The following is a 21,126-nucleotide window of genomic DNA, read 5'->3' as shown; positions in this document are numbered from 1 at the left end:
TGCACAAATTTGATAGATAGATAGATAGATAGATAGATAGATAGATAGATAGATAGATTCCATGTGTGAATCAGCTGTTGGACAGAATCAGGAAGCAGGATTTGTCTCAAAAAAGTGCAATGATGCAGCCCTTTTTCTCCTAACAGGCCGGCTTTGGCAGGACCCCTGCAGAGAGCTATCACCCTCCACTTCCTATCATAGAAGGTTTGGAAGAAAGGTTTGGCCTGGTTTTCCAGGGTCTTAAAAACTGTTTTAATTGTTTTAATAATTGTTTTATGTTGTTTTTACAGTTTTCAGTTTTAACAGTTAGTTGATTTTAGTGTTGTTTTTAATGTAAACCGCCCTGAGCCATTTTTGGAAGGGCGGTATAGAAATCAATCAATCAATCAATCAATCAATCAATCAAATAAATAAATAAGACCTCCGCTTCTTTCCTCCATGGGAAAGTGTGGGGATTCAAGGGAGCAATTGATCTATTGTTTGGACTTGGAAAATATGCTCAGAATTAGGCCTCTTCCTCATGCTAATTATCTATAAACCCCCCAGCTGTCCAGAACATCTTTTTAAAAAACGACACTTCACAAGAAATTCACAACATACAGATTTAAATAAGTTCAGCTAACATCCCTGCAACAGGGAGAGGAGGAGGGAAGACCCCAGGGTTGCTTCCTTCATGGGCTTCTCCCAGTGCCTCAGTGCATTGATCGGTCCAGCCAGGCAGTGGCACGTCTGTAGGGGCAGTTTTCTCTCCACAAACATGTCCACCCCTCCCACCCAATATGCAAGAAAAAGGGTCACAAAAGGGGGGACATATTTACAAAAAAAAAAAAAATTTTTTTTAAAGAAACCCAGGCCAGCTTCAGTTTCCAGAGAGGCACCAGGCCGCCCTCAGGAAGTTCATTGCATTAATAGTTTTGGTGAAGGAGTTCGGTCCCAGGCAGCTCAAGAAAGAGTGGGGTTTTTCACAAAGTCCAACCAGCTCCTGCTTTTCAGTCGATACGTAGCTTCACTTCTCGGTGGTCCATGGGCGTAACAATCTCATTGGCATAACCGTTCTCGGAACAGAGCGAGAGCTCATCTGTCATCTCTATGCCACTGTTGATTTCTGGAGAGGAAAGGGAAATGGAGAGATGCCAATGAAACATGGCAGCTTAAAGGAAAAACCACAACCGAACTGTCCACCCGCAGCATGAAACAAGGGAAAACAGTAAGTCATGAGAATATCTTGTGTACGTTGGGATAAGTATCAGTTGAATGGGAGGATGGCCAAGCAGAATTCTGCTCGGGGTCAAAATGAATCGGGGCCCTTTGGGTATTCCATTTGAACACTCAAGGTGGAGGGGAGGTTTTGAGGTTCAAAAGAACAGCTTTTGAAGGGACCTATTTCCCCCTCCTGCCTCACCCTACTCCCTCTTCCTCAGTCAGCATTGCGTTGGCAGTGTGTGTTGGCTGTGTAGGGAGGGACCCTGTTGGTGTCCTGGAAAGAAGTGCAGGAGAAGGTGGAAATTTTGATGTTCAGCTTCATTCATTCATTCATCCGATTTTTATACCACCCTTCCAAAAATGGCTCAGGGAGGTTTACGCAGAGAAATAACAAACAAATAAGATGGATCCCTGTCCCCAAAGGGCTCACAATCTAAAAAGAAACACAAGACGGACACCAGCCACAGTCACTGGAGGTCCTGTGCTGGGGGTGGAGAGGGCCAGTTACTCTCCCCCTGCTAAATAAAGAGAATCACCACATTAAAAGGTGCCTCTTTGCCAAGTTAGCAGGGGTTCTCAGTTTTGAAGGAGCCACAGCCTGCTATCCTGCCCTGGCCACCAAGTTTTCCCCTGGAAGAGGCAGTCCAGTTAACATGGACTGTGCTCCTTGCTCTAATTCTGCTCACAGAAATTAAAAAGGAGCGTCCACCTATGCCATTTCTCACAACACCTTTTGTTGAATGGAGAATGCCCATCAACAGTGGGCACCCCCACCATGGGTTCCATTGGCTACATCCACCATGGACAACACAGAGTAGATTTTCCCTACCTTGGGGCCCCCAGATTCTGGGGGCCCAAGGTAGGGAAAACCTACTCTGTGGCCCAGATTATGTGGTGATTGGGCCCCCAGTCCCAATCACAATGGCCTTGGCCATTGTGCCTGGCTATGATGGGAGCTGTATTCCAACATCATCCCTCCCAAGGTGGGGGGCCCCTGGCAAAGAGAAATGGAAGCAAACAGGATCTTGTGTCTTGCTCTATCAAGGTGCATGGCCCTCAAATAGCACTGAGGAATGTAGCTGACATGGGTAACTTCCCATGAATGTTTTCATGTTGGGCTGAGCCAGACGTTCTTCCATCAGATCATTCAGTCAAAATTGGAGGCTGCTGGCAAACTGTATGTGTGAGTGTAAGTATTTCAGACACTGCCCAGTCACTCTGCATATTCTCCATGAGGGGATATACACACTGACCACAAAACTGAGCAAAATAGAATTTTTATTTTATTTGGCATGCACTCCGTGATGGCCAGTGATTGTGTGCAGTGGCTATTGTTTATACACATGACCCATTCAACTCGTTAATCCCAACATACTCAAAATTAAATATTAGAAATCATAGAGGAAGAACATGAAAATAGACCCAAGATGAACCAGGGTATATCACAGGGGGAGTGGGAAAAGTGTTAGGTAATTATTTGCTCTCCAAGTGAGTAACGGTGGCTTTGTGAGCTCTAATTCAGAGCCAGGCAGAAAGTAGACTACTATTGTATTTACCGGAATACAAAATGACTCTGAATTTAAGGCAAGCCCCTTTAAAAATAGAGGTTAAATACAGATTATATCTATATTGTGAACTGCCCAGGGACTTTTTGTATGGGGCAGTGTACAAATGAACTAACTTACTAAATAAATAAATAAATAAATAAATAAATAAATACCCAAACGGAAGGGGACTCAATTTAAGATGACCCCCTGATTTCTAACATCCAACAGCTTAGGAAAACACCAGTCTTGGATTCAGGTAAATACAGTACTACTACTACTGTGGATATTTATATACCACTTTCCAACAAAGTTCTCACAGTGGTTCACATGGGGGTGGGGGAGTAAATAAAGATGCTTTAGACCAGGACCTCCTAGTAAATCTCTGGATTATTTGTAGTAGAGATTTCTGACCATGAATAATTTAACAGCCGCAAATAAAACTGGAAGCTAAACAAAATGTCTGTAAAATATTTTGTGCTAGGTAATATTTTGTGCTTTGAGAACTCCCCCCCCCCCCCGGAAAGCGATATATAAATACATTTAAGAACAGAAAGAATATTCATTGCTTGCTTTTTGACCAGGTTCCTGTGCAGTCCTGCTGACCAGCTTTAGAAATGAGAGTTTAGAATTCCGTGTCTGCACCAACTCAACTGTAGATTCTACCTCCATACACAGATTCTCTCACTGTATAGCTCATCAAGCGCAGTAAAGGCCTTTGCTTGCTCCACCATTTTGCTCGTGTGTCTAGCTGGTGGCCCTCACAATTTGTGTAGAACACAAAAGTAGAACTCTGTGGCTGTGTAACCCACCCACGCACCCCCTTTTAAGCAATCCTGGAGAAGAGAAAGCACAGCTCAGTTGTTCTTCCGCCCTGCCATCTTGTTTAAGACGTCCAAGACTGCTCTAACTAGCAGAAGCACAGGAAAGGTGCAATGAAAGGTGACCACCAGTGGATCCCTCGAAGCACCAGGAGTCCAGGCAGGAATGGTCAACACCAGAGGATAGAGCTGGAAACTCAGGATTGGGTTGCTGGTGGCAATTGTGCAGTGAAGGGAAAGGAGAAGAAGTTGAGCAGTGAAGCAAGCCACCCAGATGCGTAGGACCTTCCTGCAACCCTCCACCGATGTTAATGCTCCAAATGTTAATGCTGATGCATTGGAGGGGGAAACCGTCCAGAGGTTAATGCTGACATTCACCTGACGTTCTTACCTTACCGCTTATGGGAAACAAAATGTCAATGAGTCTGCTGCCACCTAGTGGCTAGAACCTGCAAGACAGCATCAAAACACTCAAGTTCTGGAGATGGGGGTGAGCTCTGTTGGGGCTACAATTCATCATGCCTGTTTGCAGGGAACACAAACAAGAGCCATGCCAAAGAAACGGAGCAGCACGGGGGCGAAGAATGAGAGTGCTCTAAAGCCAGGAAACCCCCAGGTGCAAATCTTAGTTCAACCATAAATAAGACTCTCTTCTTTCCGTAGCCCGCACTGACTCCACCTCTTTATGCAGTGCCAGGATTTGAATGCCTGGCCTCCTTACAGGTAGGCAATGCACACGAGGGAGTCTGATAAAGTGTGCTGTACAAGTGACGTTGCTCCCAGTGAGGTAATGCACACATCTTGGGGGCGATTTCCACGCTGCCAGTATGCAGAAAAGGAATGGTTCCACTCACTCGGGCGAATTCTGCATCACAGGGAATTCCTGTGAGGGTTTTTAGAGGGTTCTGGGGGTGTTATTTTTAGTCAAGTATCAAAACTCTTGATATTGCATGGTTTGCAAATAGGTGTGAAGCACATATATGTTTAATCTAGTCTTTGGGATTCTTAACAGACCTGAGTCAAAGGATCACTAAGATGACATTTGGACACAACATTTGGAGGGGGCACTGGATGTCCCCCCAAATCCCTGAAGAAGCAAGGCACAAAAAGCAAGCTGCCACTCCCTCGCCTTCCCCACGGCTCCCTTACCGATCCTCCCATACTGTGATGTGAGTTGCACACAGCACTGCTCTTCCCTGCCTTGGCAATGCAGGTTCTGGATCATGTGAAATGCCATGTGAGTACAAGTGAGTGAGTGTGTGTGTGTGAGCGAGAGAGAGTGTGTGAGAGAGATTGTGTGTGTGTGTGTGTGTGTGTGTGAGTGAGAGAGAGAGAGAGAGAGAGAGAATGTGAGAGTATGAGTGAGTGTGTATGACACACACACACACACACACACACACACACACACACACACACACACACACACTGCCCTGTTCTTCTCCCTCTCCCATAACACTAGAACCAGGGGTCATCCCATGAAATTGATTGCCAGGAAATCTAGGACAAGCAAACTGAAGTACCTTTTCACACAACGCATAATCAACTTGTGGAATTCTCTGCCACGAGATGTGGTGACAGCCAACAACCTGGATGGCTTTAAGAGGGGTTTGGATGACTTCATGGAGGAGAGGTCTAAAAACGGCTACTAGTCAGAGGGCTGTGGGCCTCCTCCATCCTCAAAGGCAGGATGCCTCTGAGTACCAGTTGCAGGGGAGTAACAGCAGGAGAGAGGGCATGCCCCTTTCAACTCTTGCTTGTGGCTTCCAGTGGCATCTGGTGGGCCACTGTGTGAAACAGGATGCTGGACTAGATGGGCTTCCTTGAGCCTGATCCAGCAGGGCTGTTCTTCTGTTCTAGAGGGAGAAAGTGCTCTCACTCTTTTGCATGGGCAAGCAGACATCCTGTGCTCCTGGGGCGGTGTGTGAAACAGCCCACCATCTCTCCAACACACATAGGCTTCCTCATATGTCAACAGTCCAAGGCTCCTTGCCCGACAGCTCATCTCCAGCGTAACATACAGAGAGAAGCAACAGGAGCAGAGGAACAGAGAGGACCATCCCACGCTGGAACCCCAGAGAGAGCGACGGGCACTCTTACCCGAAAAGATCAGTTTCTCTTTCATGATGTTGACATCCCGGCTGGACCTGCGGACAGCTGCGCTCAGCATGATCTGCTCAGGATTGTAGGTCCGGATGCTTCCCATGCGCCACCTGCAATGGAAGAAGGGACCGTGAAGAGCTAACCTTCAAGGCACCCAACCCTCCTTTTCCACGGCAAGTTGCTCCACCAGCTGCTCTTGAGATGCTGCCTTTCCCCTTTGACAGCCACCATTTTGCACTCTGGACTGGGTGCAACACAGATGGAAGTGGAAACACACAGCCTCTCCCACCTACAGACAAGCAATGGGGCCCTGGAAAAGCAGCGCCTTCAAGAGACGGGTATCTTATCTGTGTCTGCACAGCATTCAAGCTGCACAGCCTGTGACCCATTAGCAGAAATGCTGACAGATAGGGATGTGGGTGGTGGGGACAAATGCAAAATGGTTTGGGGGGAAGGATCTGCAGATCAGGGCAAGGGTGAGGAGCAGGGGTGAGGAGAGGAGAGCTGGTCTTGTGGTAGCAAGCAGGACTTGTCCCCTTAGCTAAGCAGGATCCACCCTGGTTGCATATGAATGGGAGACTAGCACTGTAAGATATTCCCCTCAAGGGATGGAGCCGCTCTGGGAAGAGCATCTAGGTTCCAAGTTCCCCCCCTGGCAGTATCTCCAAGATAGGGCTGAGAGAGACTCCTGCCTGCAACCTTGGCGAAGCCGCTGCCTGTCTGTGTAGACAATACCTAGCTTGATGGACCAATGGTCTGACTCAGTACATGGCAGCTTCCTCTGTTCCTAGAAGAGAAATGGTGGCTCACTAGAGGACCACCATGGAACACCTTTCAGTGGAATATGTGGCATTGATTGTTCATTGCATTTCTTGCAAAGAGTGATGGCCAACTCCAGGGTTCTCAGCCTTGGATCCCCAGATGTTGGACCACATCAAGGTTGAGCACCCCTGGACTAGCTGGACTTGGGCCTCATCCTACAAGGCAATGTTTTTGAACGCAGGCAAATAGGAAGCTGCTTTATGCAGAGTCAGACCCTTGGTCCATCTAGCCCAGTATTGTCTACCCAGACTGGCAGCGGCTTCTCCAAGATTTCAGGCAGGAGTCTCTCCCTGTCCTACCTGAAGATGCTGCCAGGGAGGGAACCTGGGACCTTCTGCATGCAAGGCAGATGCCCTAATAATGAGCTACGGCCCCGACCCCGAACCTACTCAAGATTGCTCAACGTGTATGAGTTATGCCTAAGCAGCAAAGAGATTCAGAGCATCCACTCTTGCTTACTACAGTTAACACAGACAAGTTCAATCATGGAGATTCTAGTTTCTTTTTTAAAAATATAGACCATATGAGATGTCCGCCTGCCCCGCCTGCACTGCAGAGGGCATGCAGCCTCCACTCCACAGACCTCAACTATCTTCCAGTCTGAGACATTCCTACAGCAAATCACCCAGTGGCTGGGAAAGAACCCTTCTAAAAATCCATACAGATTGCAATCCCAAGACCGTTCACTCATCCGAGGGCGATTAAGCAGATGCGAATGGTGGTATGTAGATTAGGAACTGGGGCCAAAACGGGCCAAAACATGCTTGAAAAGGAGAAGCAGGGGACCTCAGGTTAGCAAAACACTTGCCAAAGTGGGAGGCTGACCCGTGGTCCCCCAGCACTGGCAAAGCAAGGAAGCTGGGTACAAAGCATCCTATCTTGCAAGGACTAGGAGAGGAGATGCTGAACTGTCACCCAGTCACCTCATCCAGCCTCCAAAATTAGGTGGTGGAGCCAGGGAGGAGGCTGCGTTTCCTTGGCCACCATCCCCGCCTCTGTAAGACCACCCCTGAACCTCAGAATCCTGTGTCGCCAGAGGACAGGAAGGATGTCTCCGGCTTTTGTCATCTGGAGCAGAAGTTATTTCTGAATTCCAAACCCCGCACTCCATTAAAAAGGATCACATACAGAACACCAGAACCACACACAAGAGACTCGTACGACCCTAGTACAAATACACACAGACACCGACATTTAGAAAACAACCACCAAACACAGTATCCGTACAAGACACAGACTTTCACAGCTCCTCTGAGTGGTTGTTTAAAGCAGGGGTTCCAAACCTTGGGCTCCTAGATATGGTTGGACTACAACTCCCATCGATTGCCATCGTGGCTGGGGACGGTGGGAGTTGTAGTCCAGCACCGAGGGATCCAAGCTTGGGAATCCCAGATTTAAATGACTCAACATTGCATCATAAACCCAGGAGCCAACTCAGAAGTGAGATCAGCAGAGCCATGCGTCAGCATCCGATGTGCTCCCAAATTCTTATAAAGGGGTGGTGGTGGGGTGGGGGGAGAGAAGAGATTTAAAAGTAAAGCGTGGGGCGGGGGGGGGAGTGCTCACACTTTTTGCCCCATAACCCCTGTGCCCGGCTGGACCTTTCCCCCCAGTGGGGTTCAAAACTGGAAGTAATACACACCAGGAGAAAAGCATTGGAGGCACCGTGGCTCAGGGCTGGGAAACAGAGGTGCTTCAATGCTCCCCTTGCAACTCCTCAGAGGGCCCTTTCAATCCCCCCACCCTCTGCTTTATATGGGATTTGTGAAGACCCAAGCTGGGCCTTGCCACGCCCACACCTAGTTTGATCCCCGGGCGGGCGCAATACATGCCCAGCTCCTACCAAACCTAGCAAGAGCCAGATGTGTGGTCCTTCTTGTAGGTGTAGGTCCAAAGTACGTACACACACACACACACACACACACACACACACACACACACACACACGCACACTGCATCCTGCCACAAGGAATTCTCACGGCACACAAATGGCTCAGGTTTCCCACCACGGTTTTGCATAGGACACCCACAGTAAAGTCCAGAAGACTTGCCCTTTGTTAAGAGGGTAGGAAAGAGAGAGGGGGTGATGACAACACACACAGAGCTGGTCAAGCACAGGCGTGTGCAGCGGCAGCCTGGATGAGGCGAGAGAAGAAGGCGGGTGGAGTTAGCTGAAGCTCTGGTCCCTCTCCCGGCCGTGCGAACAGTGCCACTGAGCACAGGCGTGAAGGCCAAGAAGCGCTTCACACTCTTTACGCCTTTGCGTCACAGAAACCCATTCCAGGTGGAGTGGGTGGGGAGTGAAAAATGTGCATGCATGATATGTGTACAAGACGTGTAGACAAATCTTGCTGTGTGCACACAAGGTATGTGTGTGTTAGGAAGCTGCAATCATTTGTCTCTCTCCAAGTGCACACTGAGAACTCTGTGAGTGTATGTGTGTGTGTGTGTGCGTGCGCGCATGCACGCGCACACACACACACACACACACACACACACACACAACCATGCCATGATCTGGAAAGCAGTTTTACATTTCTTCCAATTCAGAAGGAGCTCCTGCTTTGGAAAAGCAGACGGCATGAAGCCTGCAAAATGCAACGTGAAGCCCCTTGAAGGGATTTTATTTTAATTCAGAGTTGCATCACTAGAGCAGGGGTAGGGACCTGAACGACCAGGCCCATCACTCCCAGATGCAATGTATGACAGCTGGGGGTGATGGGAATTGTAGTCCATCAACATCTGGAGAACAGCATCTTGCCTACCTCTGCAGCGGAGCACCCATTCTTTTTTTTTTGTCAGCATTCCTGGCAGTCATTTAATAAAATCAAAAATGTGCTGAAGGGTTGGCTCTACTTGGTTCTAGAATTCTGGGGTTTTTAGGAGAACTTGCACTAAATAAAAAAATCTGAAATCGTCCCCCAGCCCCCTGCAGAAGGTGATACGTGCACCACCAACCCACTTCCCATCTTTTAAGTGAGTGAACTGGTGTCCACACCATGGGCTGGGCAGTGATTAGAAGTCCATAAAGAAATGGAGTTGACTGATCGTTGGTTGGTCGGTGGACTGAACGCACCAACCTTGGAAGATAACTCCACATGCCCTCTGACCATGGGCCAAACCTGTGAATGGGAGCCCATCCAGATGCGCAAATAAAAGGCACGTTGCCAGGGCAAACAGACCTCCCTCGCACGCCCACTCCACACATGCCCAGCAAAGCATGTACATCTTTATGGGCGAGAATCCTCTGGCACACAAATGGAGAGGACAGATCACTTTGTTCTTTGTTCTGGGGAGCAGCCTGTGTGGAGATGTTCTGACTGTGCTGCTGATTTGCTGTATTGCTTTCAGAGCAGCAATTTCTATCTTTTAATGTGTAAAGTTTTAATTCTTTTTTGATACGTTGCTAGCCCTTAGTCCAAATGGGTGCTTGTTCTCTCATCCTCCTGGCATGCATATGGATAGCACCGTTGCCTTGTGGTGGGAGAAAAGCAGGTCTAGTACAGTTATGCAAATCCATCTTTGGCTGAAAAAGCCAGGTTCTGTGATTCTATGGCGCTCAAAGGCCAACCTGTACATTATGCCAGGGGTTCTCGTACTTGAGTCCCAGATGCTGTTGGACTACAATTCACATCATCCCCAGCCACAATGGCTGAAGGCTGATGGGAGTTGTAGTGCAGGTTCTGGAGACCCTAACTGAAAATTCCTGTATTGTGCAGAATGAGGCAGCACAATTTTACACTGTACCCCTGGAGGAAGTGCTGTCTTTCATGTGACAAACCTCCACATATGTAGGAAACTAGAATTTCAGAGATAAAGTTTAGCATAGTTCTAGCCCTGAGCTGCTAGATTACTACAAGCAAGGAACCTTTAAGTGCAGGGGTGTAATGGGAAACTTGGATCTGGACTATATGATAAAGACATTGGTGTGTTTTAAAGTATTGACAATACTTTAGGCTTGGATGGCAGCTGTAAACCTGAATCATACAAGAAATACATTCCAATAAAGTTAATGGGACTTTTTCCTAAATATAGAGACAGAAGAAGAATCATGCCAATTGGTGTGAGCTCTTGCCTCATGTCTGAGGAATTCTTAGGGCTGCTTCAGTTCTTTCACAGTTAGAAAAGATTGGTGCTCAAAGAAAGGTTTTTGTTGCTTTAAGGGAGAGGCAGAGACAGACTGACCAGGATGGTTTTTAGTAACACAATCAAACGTAGCTGAAGTTAATGTATGAAGAAAGTTACACATGGGACGTTTGGTTGAAAAAACAACCCAAGAAATCAAGACTTCACTGCAAAAAGGGAATGGCTTTCTATTTCAAGGGTTTCCTAGAAGGGAAAGAGCGACTTAGCAGCCAATTTATGGAAGAAAATCGGTTCCAGTGCTTAGGCAGACTCCCTTCAGTAACAGTTCTGGCCTGAGGTTGCAGAGAAAAACCTGGAAAGCTCAGAAGTTCCATGCTGATTACTGTGGCCCATGTTCAAGTTGATGTCCAAGCTGAGCAGGCTTTCTGAATGGGTCGACTTGCACCCTAGTGAGGACTCGGGGCACAGAGGTGCATTCATAGGAGCACAGAACATAGGTTGCTGCCTTCTACGGAGTCAGACCACATTGGTCTACCTAGCTCACTCTTGTCTACGCAGACTGGCAGCAGCCCTCCAAGGTTTCAGGCCAGAATCTTCCCCAGCTCTACCTAGAGGAGCTGTGTAAAGGACTGAAACGGGGACCGTCTGCATGCAAAGCAGATGCTCTATAACCGAGCTACAGCACCGTCCCCAAAGGGAGCATACATGGGTCTCCCATCCAGGCACTGACCACAGCAAGACCTACTTGGCTCCAGCAAAGGGGCTGGATCATGTGCCCTTAGACCATGGGTTACAGGAAGACCAAACCCATGGCTGGGAAGATGATTGGGCAAGCCATGGGCTGAGCAAGCCATGATTGGGCAAGCCATGGGTTGAGTCAAGCCACAGGGGCAGGGCAATGATTGGGCAAGCCATGGGTTGAGTCAAGCCACAGGGACAGGACCTGCGGCTTGGGAGGCTGGAGGAGTGATGAGTGATGAGAGAGGGGAGGGGCCCATGGCTCAATGGAAGGGCATCCGCTTTGCCTGCAGAAGGTCCCAGGTTCAAGCCCTGGCAGCATCTTGGGGCCGCGCTGGGAAAGCCCCCTGCCTGCCACTCTGAGGAGAGGCTGCCAGCCAAGGCAGACAAGAGGGAACTAGAGGGACCAGGGGTCTGGCTTTGTAGGAGGCAGCTTTCTATGCATGGCTCTCCATCCATGCTTGGTACAAGCCACCTGAAGACATGGTGCCTCCACTTTGGGAGCAAGGGTGGACAGATGCAGTGCGGCTTGGCTCAAGGAAGAAAGGGGAAGCAGGAAGCGGTCTTGGGACAGCCGCGGTCGATGGGATGGTTGCTTGGCAAAGAGAGGCTGGGCGACAAGGCCACTGTGGTTGAGGATGATGGGAGTTGTGGTCCAGCACCCCCTGGGGACCCCAGGCTGAGAACCCCTGCTCTAGATCAATGATGCCCTCCCAAACTCTGCAGAACAAGAGGGCCCCAAGTGTGCCTTGAAGAACTACAGCACTGTCTGGGTGCATCCGTCACTCTTATGCCGGAAGAAGGAGGCAGCAGGCAAACGCCTTCAAGGGTTGGTGCTATAGGCTCCCTGAAGCCTTTAGTTCGTTAATTTCTCACAGCACACTATCAGTTCTGTCACGGCAGGCTCAGGTTCTCTGGCACACAGTTTGGGAACCACCGCTCTAAGGCAGGGGTTCTCAACCTTGGGTTCCCCAGATGTTATTGGACTTCAACTCCCATAATCCCCAGCCCCAGTGGCCTTTGGTTGGGGATTATGGGAGCTGAAGTCCAATAACATCTGGGGACCCAACGTTGAGAATCCCTGCTCTCAGGGATGCTTGGATTCTGCATTCGGAGCTCCCCTGTGCCTCTAGCTCTCAGCTCCCCGGCCACCAGAAAAGCCTGTCAGATGCACGGCTTTTCTCTTAACTTTTTAGTGGATTTTTATCCATCGCCTTCAGGAAGAATGGTCCTGCTTGAGCCCAGATTTGCAGCAAGGCCTTCAAGGAAAGGAAACAAACGGACAAACAAACAAAACAAAAAGACGAAAGATGGGATGAGGAAGGAGGCATCAGAAATTACCTGATTATGTGATAGCTGTAAAGATGCCAAAATGCAGCAGCAGAGAGAGAGAGAGAAAGAGAGAAAGAGAGAGAGAAAGGAGGAACATGCAACAAATGTCAGAGCAGTAAGAAAATACCCAGCCAGGGGGCAAAAAGGGACCCCGTGGAAGTCACCGGAGTCAATTATTCCTCCCCCAGTAGCAAGGCTAATGCGGAATAGAAGGACGGCATTTAACCGTTGTTGTGGAAGACAAAGAAGGAAACCAGCTTGGGAGGTGGCAGGCGCTCCCCTCCTCTTGTCTACTGTGCTATTCCCTTCTAAGTTCAAACCATCTGCCACATCCTAGACCTGAGGTCTCCTAAGCTGATGTCACCTGTCCAAATTTTTCTTTAAAAAGGTGCCTGGGAGGAGATTCCCAACCTCACTAGGCAAGTCATCCTGTCCACACAGAGGTTTCCAGCCCGGAGTCCCCAGATGTTGTTGGACTACAACTCCCATCATCCCCAGCCAAAGGGGATGATGGAAGTGGTCGTCCACCATCATCTGGGGACCCAAAGTGGGGAACCTCAGTGCCAACAGACGGTTCTCAAATGCTTCCTCATATTTAACTTGGATCTGGCCAACTGGTACTTTCTTTCCCACTCCTGCTGGGGAGGCTGGACAAATGTTGCTCTCACTTCTTTCAGACGTCCGTTTTAAATACTTCAACTCTCTGCACCAATTTCCAGCCTACTTGTTCTTTTCTCTAGGCCAAGTGTTCTCAAGCTTAGGTCCCCAGATGATGGTGGACTACAGCTCCTATCATCTGCCACGGTGGCAGGGGATGATGGGAGTTGTAGTACAATAGCTGGGGATCCAAGCTTGAGAACCCTTGCCTTGTTTCATCTGTATTTGCTCTGCTCTAAGTTCTTTCGTTCCTGGCAATATCTCTGCTTAACTGAGGTACAAACTGGACTACAAAATGTTGACTTTTCCAGGAATGGGGTGAAGATTACGGTGACTTCCCAGGACTTAGAAACAATTGCAGAGGATAGCCTTGGCCTCTAGAAACAAGCATCCCCTTGACTACTCCTGTATCATTTGTTATCTGCTAATTCCCCATAGCCCCTACTCCTCTTTAGACTCACTAAGAGGGCCTTGGGCATGACCTCAATTTCCGGCACCCCTTCCCACAAGGAATCATCCCAAAGTCAATTCAAATATCCAGAGAGGTACATGGTATAGCTCCTTCAGCTGTGTACCACCTCACAATGTAAGTGGGGTGGGCTGCGGAGGTGGGGGGAATAACTTGAAATCCTTCTCATGGAAAATGATCCCTGCACACAGAAAAATGGACATATCAAGAAGAAAGACCAGAAAAAAGGCTGGTTCAGATGTCACGCAGAACCTCAGTTAGAGCCAGGCTTGACTAGATGTTTTGGGAACATTTGTTCCCTCCTCTGTCCCCAACAGAGCATAGGTTAAAATAAGCTGAGATTGATCATGTTGTCTGGGCCCACCAATCTTGGCCCACCAATCTACTTGCTTCCAATAACCTGAAATCTGTCCCCAGTGTTTGAAGGGAGTTACAGATCTCAGATTATTTGAAGCAAGTATGTTAGAATAAGCAGAGATTGGTGGATTCAGACAACACGGCCAATCTCAGCTTATTTTAACCTAGATAGTCAATCGACTTTTATTACTGTCAAAGACAGACCCTAAATAGGAAGGAAAAGTTCACACAGAGTTGGCAGTGGGGAGTGCAGAGACCAGCTCTAACCAAGATGTCCATGTGGCATCTGAACCAACCCTAAGAAATCTTCCTGATATGTTAGCGTTCCACATATAGGGAGATTCTGAAACGAGAGCATTTTTAAGCAAGGGGTGTCCTCCTACAAGGTTCCCCCTGACGCCACAGCCATTTTAGAAGCAATATATACCACACACCTCCCTGCATTTTGTGTCAACTCATGCAAGTCACGTGACAGGTGCAACACGGTTGCTGATTCCCTGTGGTTTCTTTCTAAGCCATTCTGGTAGCATATGAACATAGAAAAACCACATGGGTGGAACGGAATCACAGCACTATCCCCAATCCGATCTCTGACTTTTGTGCAGTTCTTTACTTGCAATCCGACACTGTCTACTTGATTTCTCTGTATTATGATACCAGAGTGGCTTGGGAGAGAGCCACATGGCTCCTGTCATGCTGTATTGGACCTCCTCGTAAAGGGATATTGAGAGGATCCCCTGATCCCCTGACCCTTGCAGACGATCCCCTGATCCAGAAAGAATTTGAGGTGAACCACAACATTACATGACAGCTAATCTGCAGCAATGCTACTTACTTCTGGAATATAAAAACTCCTACAATTATGAAACATGAAACGATGTCAGCAGCTATCCAGATTAGATAGTACTCGTCTGGAGTCTGAAAGATAAAAAGACAAGAATTCCCACGTGTTCTTGGGTTAGGATGAACTTAAGAGGGGTTGTATCTCTTTCAAAACATGAGAAAATCTAGATTTTTCAGGCTCAGTATCTGTGCCCCAACTTTGTTCACCCCACCCCTCCCCTCCACACGCACAGTTTTGAAACTCTGGAATCAGCATAAATTAGGCAAAGGAGTTTGGGCAATGGGCAATTTTGCTCCACGGCCTGCCCTAATTGTATCGATCCTGCTCATTTGTACTGATTGCAAAATGATTGATTGTTATACTGATTGTTAAGTGTCTCCCCCTATTTCCATGAAAGGGTGAGATACTGAAGGTACATACTAAGATCTGCTAACCGAAACCATAAGGGAGACAGTTTTACTCTTGAAATGGGGTGGGGGAAGATTCTGCATCCTCGTCCATCCTTCGGGAGGGACTGCAAGCCTCAAACATAATATCAAGATTGAAATTCAGTCGGAACACCTGGAGAAAGGAACAGGACCAATCTGCTTTCCATGCATGCATCAGGGAGAGCAAGGAGCCTTCTTCACCTCTGGCGAAACTTCACTCATGGCTGTCAGCAAAGGCCACACATTTGAAACCTATCTGCAGCCACAAAGCCCAGATGCACGCTTTGCTTTTTAAATGGATCAGAGATCCTTCAGACACTACAGTTTCATGCTGGATAGTCAGCTACTTCACCTGTGTGGTGAACCTATATTCCAAGATCCCTGCCCTTCATTTCAGAAGGCAGAGTCGTGGAGACTGGGCAGTAAGTTGCTCGTCTTTCCTCAGGAAGCCATCCCACACTTCAGGGCCTTCTTAGGAGCGGCCCCCAAATTATGGAACATGTTGCCTAGGCGTGATCCTGCAGCCCTTCCAAAAGCTGGGCAAAGCTTTTCTACTTCACCAAGGCTCCCAGAGGTTGGATATGTAGTAATTTATCTGTAGAGGCCCTTGTTCTAAGCATTTTTGAGGTACTGCTACTTTTATGGTTATTTCTACACCCTCAAGCTACCTTGATTTTGTACATAAAACAGGACATACATGTTTGAAGAAAGCAAGACTCTAAGGCTGTCCAGTGATTTAATATTATCAATGATTTAACACCGTTAGCATTTAGTTAATTAATTCAGGACTTCCCCCGAATCAACAGTCTGCATTCTTGGAACCCTTTCTTTACACATCTGTAATGGGACTCTAGACGTTTCAGAACTATTTTGAAGTGTCTTGGGACATATAGTCAATCCATGCTGGGCGCTGACTAGGTAGGTAGGACCTCATTGCTGTTCCATGGGGTCTGAGAGTGTGAACAACATAGCCAATGCCTCCTACACCTACACATTTTAGGGGAACATCAGCAAGTGATAGGGAGGCTGAATTGTAGGCAAGTTTTTCCACCATTACTGATATCCTCAATGATAAATTTCTGATGAATTTTCTGACCAATCTCAGGATTCCTCAAGGTACAGTGTGAAAACCACTGAATTCACTTTAAATACATTTGCATATTGTCAATGCTTCAGCACAGGCATTTGTGTAAATCCTGGAAGAAGGGCAAGGTAACTTGAATGGTAACAAAAGATACCACCCATTATAAGAGGGGGAAAGACAACTCGAATTGTATCGTTTTTCATCCTCAAAATTCACAACTTTACTAAATAAAACTGGTCTTCATAACAGCAGCTCTGCTGTATCAGGCCCAAGATCTCATTCCAGCATCCTGTTTCACACAGTGGCCCACCGGATGCCTCTGGGAAGCCCACAGGCAAGAGGAGAGGGCATGCTCTCTCTCCTGCTGTTGCTCCCCTGCAACTGGTATTTAAGGGCATCCTGCCTCTGAGGCTGGAGGTGGCCTAGAGCCACCAGACTAGAAACCACCTGTCCTCTGTGAATTTGTTGTTAAAGCCATCCAAGCTAGTGGCAGAGAATTCCATAGATTAATTATGCACTGTGTGAAAAAGTACTTCCTTTCAGTTTAGTACTTTTTAGTAAAATTAGTACTTCCTACATTTCCTAACCTTCAGTTTCATGGGGTGACCCCTGGTTCTAGTGCTGTGAGAGGGAGACAAATTTCTCTCTGTCCACTCTCTCTAAAAGGTAAAGGTGCTTTCAAGTCGATTTCGACTCCTGGCGCCCACAGAGCCCTGTGGTTTTCTTTGGTAGAATACAGGAGGGGTTGACCATGGCCTCCTCCCGCGCAGTATGAGATGATGCCTTTCAGCATCTTCCTGAATCGCTGCCATAGTACCAGCGAAGATTTGAACCGGCAACCCCCAGGCCCTCAAAATAAATCTAGAAGCTTTCTTTATTAATCCACTGAAACAATGAGACCAGATTAGAGCCCCCAGAACTCTGTATGCGGATTAGGAGCAAATGCTTTAGCAACCGCTAGATGGTGCTCAGATCCGCTGAACTGTGGGAATAAAAGATGCAGCTGCCAGATGAGCTTGTCTCCATCAGGGGCAGGCAAAAGGTGGATCAGGACCTACTGGGAGATCTAGTAACCCCACAACAAATCAGTACTGGATTTCTGCGTGAAAGGACTGTGGGCTTAACCATGATATGGGAAACAGCCTCCCGGGAACGTGCTCAGAAGCACACTGCTCCTTAATATCAAGGGCATGTCCCCTTCCTGCCCCAAGACAGTATTTTGCACTTGGCTGCATTAACAGATCACCCCATGAGATCGCTGGATAGGTTTTCAGTCCTTTAATGGGACTCAATTCAGTTCCTTAGGCTCTTCCCAGATGCATGCTTTGCTTTTTAAATGGATCAGAGATCTTCCAAATGCTACAGTTTCATGCTGGATAGCCAGCTACTTCACCAGAAAAGCCTACCTTGCAGGGTTACTGGGAGGATTACATAAGTCAGGGTTTTCCAACCTTTGGTCTCCAGATATTGTTGGAATACAACGGCGATCATTCCCAGCCACAACAGCCAAAAATGATGATTAGAGATGGAATCCAGCTTCTGGGAGCCCAAGCTTGGAGACCCCTGCCTGAATGGACATGTGTAAGTTCGCCCTGAGTCTTGGGAATAGGAAAAAGGAAAGCCTGCTTACCATCAGCCAGCTGGGGGAGGCCAGCCTGCTGAGGACGGCTGAGTTGTCAGAGGTGACGGACTGGACGCCGGCACACCACAGGACAGAGTACAGCCAGGGCTCGTTCACAACGTAGAGATTGACGCTCAGGTTTGCTGCTGCATAGTCCCTGCGGAGAGTGGAGAGAAAGACGGGTCTTAAGAAGAGGGATGCAGGAGGACGGAAGAAAGAATGGCTTTGAAGGACAAAGAGCAGCCCTGCCCCATCTGCCCATCTCGTTCAGCAGCCACTTTCAAACGACGGCCAATCGGATACCTCCAGGAAGCCCACAGGCAGGGCGTGGGGGGCAGTAGCCCTCCCCGCCCCGACAAACTGGTATCGAAGTGTCTGCACCTGGGAGGTTCCACGTAGCCTCCCTGAATCAACCCCTTTTAAGGCCATCTCGGTCAAGGGGTTTCCAACCTTGGGTCCCCAGATGTTGCTGGACTACAACTCCCACCCACCCCTGTTGGACTACAGCTCCCATCATCCACAGCCACAGCGGCTTCTTGCTCATGGTGGCGAATTGAGCAGCTTAATGACGCATGGTACGAAGAAGCCTTTTCTTTTCTCTCTCCCAAATCTGCTACCCAACTATTCCTCTGGATGACCCTGTATTCCAGTACAATGCGGGCAGGAGAGGGCGGGCGGGGGGAGGGAGGGAGGGGGAGAAAGAAAAATGTTCTCTATCCACTTTCCCCACACCACGGATTATTTCATAAATCTCTGCCACATCTCCCCTCAGTCATCTTTGTTCTCTACAAAGCCTCAGACACACCCGCCTTCCCTCCTAGGTGCCCTAGATCTTGAGGCCACTGATGCAGGCATCCTTGGGCAGCCCCCGCTCCGAACAGAGCCTTGCAAGCTTCAAAAGTGCCACGGAGGGCGGGGAGGAGCAGGGCAGCATGCCAGCAGCCTCCTCCGCTCTCCTGGTACTTCTCGCACGGAGAGGCACTCCTCACAAAGCTTGCAAGGGTCAGATCAGTCCCCAAGAGCTGCTCGGACGCAGGGGACTGTCCTGCTGGAGTCACAGTTCTCTGCCGCCTGAGGCGTCTGCCTCGCCTCACCTCGTGAAAGGACCGCCTCTGATCCAGGGGAAGGGGCTCTCAAGGGGAAGGGGCTCCAAGCAGTGTTCCCCGTAAGAGGGATTCCCAGATGTTGTCCTCACCGAGCAAAGAGGCACCTTTCAAAAGTGGCGATTCTGTTTATTGAGCAGGGGGAGAGCAACTGGCCCTATCTGTCCCCAACACAGCAACCCCCCCCCCCAGTGGATGCTGCTGGTCTCTATCTGATGTTTCTTTTCTTTTCTTTTTTATTGTGAGCCCCTTGGGGACAGGGAGCCTATTTATTTATTTCTGCATAAGCCGCTTTGGGAACTTCGGTTGAAAAGCGGTATATAAATAATTGTTGTAGTCATTGTGACCACCATCCCCCCTCTTGTTTGGTCCGAGCATTTGGTACTCCGAGCTATACTGCTCCTGAACCTGGAGGCTCCATCTGAAGTAGCGCAGTCTAGGAACAGTTTTGCCTCATGATGAGTTTCCATTTCATTGGCCTAGAAGGACTATGAGCTTCATCGGACTGGGCCCTTCATTTTATGGAGGACGTTAATCAATGCTGCTCCATGGGGTCTGAGAGTGTTATCTCTTAGGGGAAGAGCAAGTACTTTGCATTCAGCAGGTTCCAGATTCAATCCCTGGCCACATCTCCAGACACAGCTGGGAAAGACTCCTGCCTGAAACGCCAGAGAGCCGCTCCAGAGAACCAGGGCAGACCATACTGAGTGAGATGGACTGACTGGAGTTAGACAGCTTCCGATGCTCCCATACAGGCAACCCTCGGCATTCACGGACCCAACACTCAGCGGCCGGGTAACTGGCACCAACCTCGGCATACGTGAAAGAAATCGGGGTTGATTTCCATGTATCTGCAGGCTGGGGGTGGGCAGAAACAACCTCTGAGGTCATTTCCACCTGCCATGTTGTGACTAGGAGTCATTTTCTGGCTCTTTCAACCAAAAAAAAAAGCTCCCAAACTCGTAATGTTGGGGGCACCCCCCTCAGATTTTGGCAGTTTGAGGGGGGCATCGCTGGAATGCTAGAGGCCCACAGATGATGGTAGGGCACTTTATTTCACAACAACACCACCACCCCCGGTTTTTGCCCACAATTCTCAGCCCTCCTGGAACTAAACCCCTGCAATGCCATTGCCCGAATTACTCCGTATTCACATTTTCCTTATCCATAGCAATGGCGGGGAACAGAGCCCCCATGGAAACAGAGGTTTTCCTGTATTCCTAGACTAGACATTAGGACGTTCAGTGACATTCAGCCTAAACATTTGGAAGAGTTTCCTAATTGCAGGAGCTGTTCAACTGTGGAACCATCTGCTTTGGGCTCTGGTTGACTCTCTAGACTAGAGGTTTCCAACCAGAGGCTGGACAGGCATCTGTCAGGGAAGTGATAGCAGATTCCTGCACTGAGCGCAGGGGGTTGGACTAGATGACCTCCAAGGTCCCTTCCACCTCTAACACTGTAGCATTTTATGTCTGCTTCTCAGCACAAAAACATGCAAGTGCAATGTGGCCCAGGAGGCCATGCACTGTCCATACAAGAGGGGGGTCCCATTGACAAGGCTAAGGAGGGCAGGCTGCCTCCTCGACCTACAAGATTCAAGACCTACAAGATACAAGACCTACAAATCAACATGCAAAAATCAATCCAGCCTATTTCCTCATCATTAAAGAAGCACCACAGCAAAACCCTCAACGTGTACAACACACACACACAACATGGATTAAAGCAGGAACTGAAGGCAAAGCAGAGTCACAGAGTGTTATCAATGGGCTGGATGTTGTGCACAAAGTCGATGCTGAAATGAAAATGAGAACTGGGAGCTCATCATGGCTCCATGGTAACCGCAGCAGCTGGGAAGGAGATAAGAGGAGCAGCAGCAGCTCAACAGGCAAAGGGAAGGGCCTGGATTGGAGTTGA

At 48.5% G+C, this 21,126-nt stretch overlaps 1 protein-coding gene across 9 annotated transcripts in view; it reads right to left on the bottom strand.

The window, feature by feature from the left end:
* Positions 1-588: 588 nt before the first annotated feature.
* GDPD5 (glycerophosphodiester phosphodiesterase domain containing 5) overlaps positions 589-21,126 on the bottom strand; it is a 216,816-nt gene continuing 196,278 nt past the window's right edge. For 6 of the 9 annotated variants that reach the window (XM_053309921.1, XM_053309916.1, XM_053309919.1 and 3 more), the window contains 5 exons: positions 18,116-18,263; positions 14,965-15,047; positions 12,656-12,670; positions 5,666-5,778; positions 589-1,105 (listed from right to left, as the gene is read on the bottom strand). In XM_053309921.1, coding sequence (XP_053165896.1) covers positions 990-1,105; positions 5,666-5,778; positions 12,656-12,670; positions 14,965-15,047; positions 18,116-18,263 — 475 coding nt within the window. In that variant the 3' untranslated portion in view covers positions 589-989. Of the gene's footprint in view, positions 1,106-3,959; positions 4,018-5,665; positions 5,779-12,655; positions 12,671-14,964; positions 15,048-18,115; positions 18,264-21,126 lie in introns of all 9 variants that reach the window. The other 3 variants (XM_053309922.1, XM_053309923.1, XM_053309920.1) reach the window with 3 other exon arrangements.

Source organism: Hemicordylus capensis, chromosome 3, assembly GCF_027244095.1.
Source record: "Hemicordylus capensis ecotype Gifberg chromosome 3, rHemCap1.1.pri, whole genome shotgun sequence".
Lineage (NCBI taxonomy): Eukaryota > Metazoa > Chordata > Lepidosauria > Squamata > Cordylidae > Hemicordylus > Hemicordylus capensis.
The sequence above is the reverse complement of the archived record's forward strand: the minus strand, read 5'-3'. Positions and strand labels throughout refer to the sequence as shown.